Here is a 4,963-nt window from a genome sequence, read left to right as displayed (position 1 = left end):
ATCTGGTAATATTATGACCTTATCCTGCTAATATGATATTAATCTGGTAATATTTTGACCTTATTCTGCTAGTATGATATTATTCTGATAGTATTACAACTTTATTCTGGTAATAATACCACTTTATGTTGTGTCTTTATTCTTGTAACTCTGCTACTTTATTCTCAAAGTATTACAGCGTGTCAAAAAAAAAAATTCTCTTAAGTATAATACTCATGGAGGTAAAAGCTTCTGCAAAAAAAGTGTCCTTCAAATAGAAAATGGTTCCACGTGGTTCAAACGTGACAAGCAGCAACAGCTCCATCCTGCTGTATATAACACTAGTGAAAAATTGAACTCCTAGTGCAACAAATGGTACTTTTGTAGTCTGAATAAAAGCAATTGGAAGAATATTCTATTTCACAAATACCATGAAACCTGTGTGAGAATCCGAAACAAAAAAAATAATAAATAAAGAAAAAAAAATGACTGACTTTTTCGGGAAGAGTCTGCAGTTCTCACGATGAGACTCCGTCTGCTGATGGGAACGCCAAGCCTGTTAAACAGAACGATGAGAAAACATCCATTAAGATAACGATATTTGAGTCCAGCTTTGATCCTTTCAGCCTACATGTAGCACCTGTGGAACAAATCGATGATCTTTATCAGTTTTTATGATAGAAACACTCTGGACTGCTGAATAGAGATCTAGCCCAATTTTCAACCTGCTTCCAAGCCAATTTTGAATGTGAAAAAAATGCAATTACATGGTTTTTGCTGGGAACACAAATTATACATTTGAAAAAAAGAATTTGTATTTAAAACTCAACAAATTGATAAAGTTACCACTGTTCGTTTTTTGGGAGTATAACTCTCATTTGGAGGGAACAAATTGGTACAGTCTGCAAAGAAAGTCACTAAATCTCTAGGTATTTTAAGAAGCAGTAGAAATTTTGTTCAGAATAAAGTGATGTTAATTTTATATTATTCGTTAATCTATCCATATCTGTCATACTGTAATATTGTTTGGGGACGTACATTTCCTAGTTATCTTAAAAACATCCTACTTTTCCAAAAAGCTTTTGTTCGCTTAGCAACATTTTTAGCAACCCTTTTCTCCAAATTACAGCTGTTGAATATTTATGAAATTAATATTTATCAAACATGAACCTTTGTTTTTATGATGAAACAAGGTCATTCTCCTGATAGTTTCAAGAATTATTTTGTAAAGAACTGCAAAGTCCGTTCTTACAACAGACAAGCTTTGTCTTTTTATTTACCATTAAGTAATAAAACTCAAGTGCAACTTCCTTTTCAGCATCATGGTGCAAAACTACGGAATAAATATGGAAAATATCTTTAAAAATAAATGGTAGGAAGTCTTTGATAAAAAATACTGTTATCCCAAAGAAAGAATTATGTATGATTTTACAAATATTGACTCCCTGAAATCTGAAAGCTAAAATGTCTTTTCTGTTTTCTCTCTCTCTCGAGTGAAATGACTTTCATAATGTGAGCCGCCTGATGTTTTGTTGTTTCAGGGGTGTGGCCTTTGGTATAAGCCCTATGGGGTTTCTGTCCATCACATTTCTTATTTTATTGATGTATTCTGAGTTTCTACTTTGATTTGTGAAAATAAAAAAAATAAAAAAATAGAATAAAAAACATAATGTAGAACAATAAGAAGGCAGAAGCAAAAAAAAAAAAGAAGAAGTCATAAGTGCTTAGATGTTTTGGAAATGTCCAGAGGAGGAATTCTAGATACAGGATGCTGGGAATTGAACAGAGTGTGATTTGATGTTAGAGGCAGATTTTCAACTGTAAGGAAAGATATCACAGAAAAACTCACGGTGATGTGAGAACATTTCTCTCTGCAGAGTGAACAGATATGCGGAAACACTCTAGGTGTGGCTCCTTCATAGTCTTCAATCATGGACGGTGAGGGCAGATTTTTAGAGAGTGACCCCTCCGATGGTTCGCCGGAGGCCAGGTTAGCTGTTAAATCCTTAAAGCCTTTTTGGGACTTTGACATCGTCTCCTTCTGTTGAAGCTCTGGGTTCTGATCCACTGGGCTCTGCTTTCTGGCTGGTTTTTCATCCTGACCAGCAGCAGACCGACTGTTAGAGCCCGTAGGTCCTGGATGGCTGGGCTGAACCCCACAGAGCATAGAGCTCGGTTTGGAGGATTTCCATTTGGACGGCTGACTTGACTCTGGTTGCTCTGTAGGGAGGGCTTTGGAGAGGTTAGGCTTTATTTCTTTTGGTTTTCCTTTGGTCAAATGCATTTTATTTTGGTGGCTAATCTGTGGACTGAGATCAGAGTTCAGATCTGCTTGCATGTTTTCTTGTTTTACTGCTGACCCCTCAATTTGTAAACTGTTTCTGACCATGTTGGGGCAGGATTCAGAGGACCTCTCCACAGATGCTCTCTCCTTCTGAAGGGATATCTGCTTCAGGATTTGGTTTAGGTTTTCAGGAGTGATCTGATGCTTATTGTTGGAGTTAAGTTCTCCCAAGTCCTCTTCTTTTAGTCCAAACCACTGATGGATCCCAGTAGTAGATTCTGTATACTTGGATTGGTCCAACCTGTCTGCTGCTGGATTTCCACCACCTGGATTAGGCTTCATGTCAGACATATTTCTCTTATGGTCACCAAAGCCAAACCCAGTAGATGAGTAGTTTCCATCCTTTTTAGGTTTTTTGCATATTGACAGCCAGGATAACGAGGTAGTATCACTATCAGAATCCGAGCTGAATCCCTGAAGAGTTGACATAGTTTAAGAAGAAATCTCTCAGAGGGCACATATAGTTCACTAGTCTACAACTCGGTATGTAACATATATTAAACGGTGTATTACGAGCCGCAAACGGGATCTATCAGGTAAAAATTGCTTGATTATGTCTTTTTGGGTGGAAAAAAAAGTTATATGGTTTAGCATTCACGAACCAGAAAAAACATATTTCACCTACTGTAAACTACCAAAATTACTCTGCTCGGGTCGCCGGTTTATTTCAAGTCCATATGTAACGACGAGGCACTAGCGCTGAGCTTTAAAACGCATTTATCAACACGTTAAGTGTTGAGTAAAACTACTAGTGTCCCTCAATGCGGGGGTCCTTCCCTTTAATAAACAGTTAACTTTCCTTCTTTCTTTCTTCTTGTTTAATGGCGGTTGACAAGCAACTTATTGGTGTGCATTACCGCCACCTACTGGTAAGGAGTGTGGATCAGGACGCAACTTAAAAAAAAACAAAAAAAAAACAAAACTAAATCCTTTCTATCAGTTTAGTTTTCTTAAGAAATCTTAATAAATGACGTAAATATTCAGAAGAGGAGCAATATCCCAACATATCTGATATTTTTAATTGTAACTTATTCTTTAGAAGTCAATATTCTAATTTCCTTCTCTCCTCAGAGTACTTTGGACAAAACAACAAAACATGTTCTACTGTCTCTTCTTGAAAACAAAATTCACAATTTCCTGATGGATGTCTTCCCATTTTAAATAATGTACTGTTTAAGCCTGTATGACCAAAACGTAACCTGGATATGATATTATCTTCTTTTCTACTTCTTCCTGTTCCCCTCATTACCCCAACTTTCCTTTGAATGCTATAAAGCCATCTACCAGTCCTTTCCTCCTCCCACTGCTTCTGCCATCTTTCCTTAACCTTTTGTTTTATAATAGATTTTATCTCCTCTTTACTAAATGGAATCAGTATCTCAATGCAACTGTTTTTTGAAGCTTGTTTTGCATATCTGTCTGCCAATTCATTACCTATTACTCCTATATGAGATGGAACCCATGTAAAAATGACAATTAATCCCATGGTCTGAATTCTATAAAGTATTAACTGAATCTCCAATAGAAGGTCTGGTCTACTATTGGAATGATTATTTTTAATTGAATATAATGATGAGCTTGAATCAGAGCAAATTAAACTTCTTAAAGGATGAACATCTTCAATCCAACTCAAAGCCAAAATAATTCCCATCATTTCCCCTGTAAACACTGATACGTCATCAGAAATCCTCTTACATTTTTTAATATTAAATTCTGGGACGATAAATGACACCCCATTGTTGTTACTTAGGCTTTTAGATGCATCTGTATACACTTGAACAAAACCAAAATATTTATTTTCTATATATGATTGGACTGAGCAAGATTCTGAAAAATTTCCTTTTTCCCTCTTCTTCAACAATGATAAGTCCAATAAACAGTTAAGGAAAAGCTACGGCTTTTTCGGAAATGCGCATGCGCACACAAAAACACTTCCGGATTCTCATTGGACGACATACATTTTTTTTTTATTATAAACCATCGGCATTAGATGTATATAAACCCGATAAACCTGTAAAAAAAATTATTTTTTGCTCAATACAATTTAATTATCACGTTTATACAATAAAATTAGCAAAGATATATTTTCTCAAGTGACAGCAATCCGCTTCCGTAGTTGTTTGCAACATACATCCTGTCTGAATGTAATACTTTTAACCAGACTAAGAATATTTAAATGCACTGAACCATTTAGTATACTATCTATAGTTCAAAAGTTTTCAGGAAAATAAAAACAATGTGAAAATGATATATACAATGAGTTCAGTATTCAGCGAGTTATAGTTGACTAAAATTGATTCTGTGCCTGGTCAACGCATTACACTGACCGCCCCAAGATGGCGCCCCTAAATCTCGTCAGCCCCTATAGGCGAGAGTGGTCGAAGCTGAGTCTCAGGGGCGGAGCTAGAAGGGGGGCCAATACATAAAATTTATTTCGCCCTCTAATACAGACGGTGGCAGCAGTAATACTATCAAGAGGAATGTTTAAACTTATTAAACATTTAATTTTTTCATATATTAATAATTACTTGAGAACTAAAACACTTTGGTTAATTATGCACATCAAAATACTAACATTAAAATTCATTCTGTTTTAAGACCCTTATTTTGTGTTTTATGGGGTAAAGAGAGAATTATGTC

The 4,963-nt window shown here is 35.7% G+C and overlaps 1 protein-coding gene across 1 annotated transcript in view; it reads right to left on the bottom strand.

The window, feature by feature from the left end:
- The window catches only part of LOC107095501, a 24,420-nt gene extending 21,303 nt beyond the window's left edge, over nt 1–3,117 (bottom strand). The window contains exons 1-2 of the mRNA XM_015391632.1: nt 1,829–3,117; nt 474–535 (exon numbers count right to left, since the gene is read on the bottom strand). Coding sequence (XP_015247118.1) covers nt 474–535; nt 1,829–2,752 — 986 coding nt within the window. The 5' untranslated portion in view covers nt 2,753–3,117. The remainder of the gene's footprint in view (nt 1–473; nt 536–1,828) is intronic.
- Between the last annotated feature and the right edge of the window lie 1,846 nt (nt 3,118–4,963).

The sequence above is a fragment of the Cyprinodon variegatus genome, unplaced genomic scaffold, assembly GCF_000732505.1.
Source record: "Cyprinodon variegatus isolate N-32 unplaced genomic scaffold, C_variegatus-1.0 Scaffold553, whole genome shotgun sequence".
NCBI classification, from domain to species: Eukaryota; Metazoa; Chordata; class Actinopteri; order Cyprinodontiformes; family Cyprinodontidae; genus Cyprinodon; species Cyprinodon variegatus.
The sequence above is the reverse complement of the archived record's forward strand: the minus strand, read 5'-3'. Positions and strand labels throughout refer to the sequence as shown.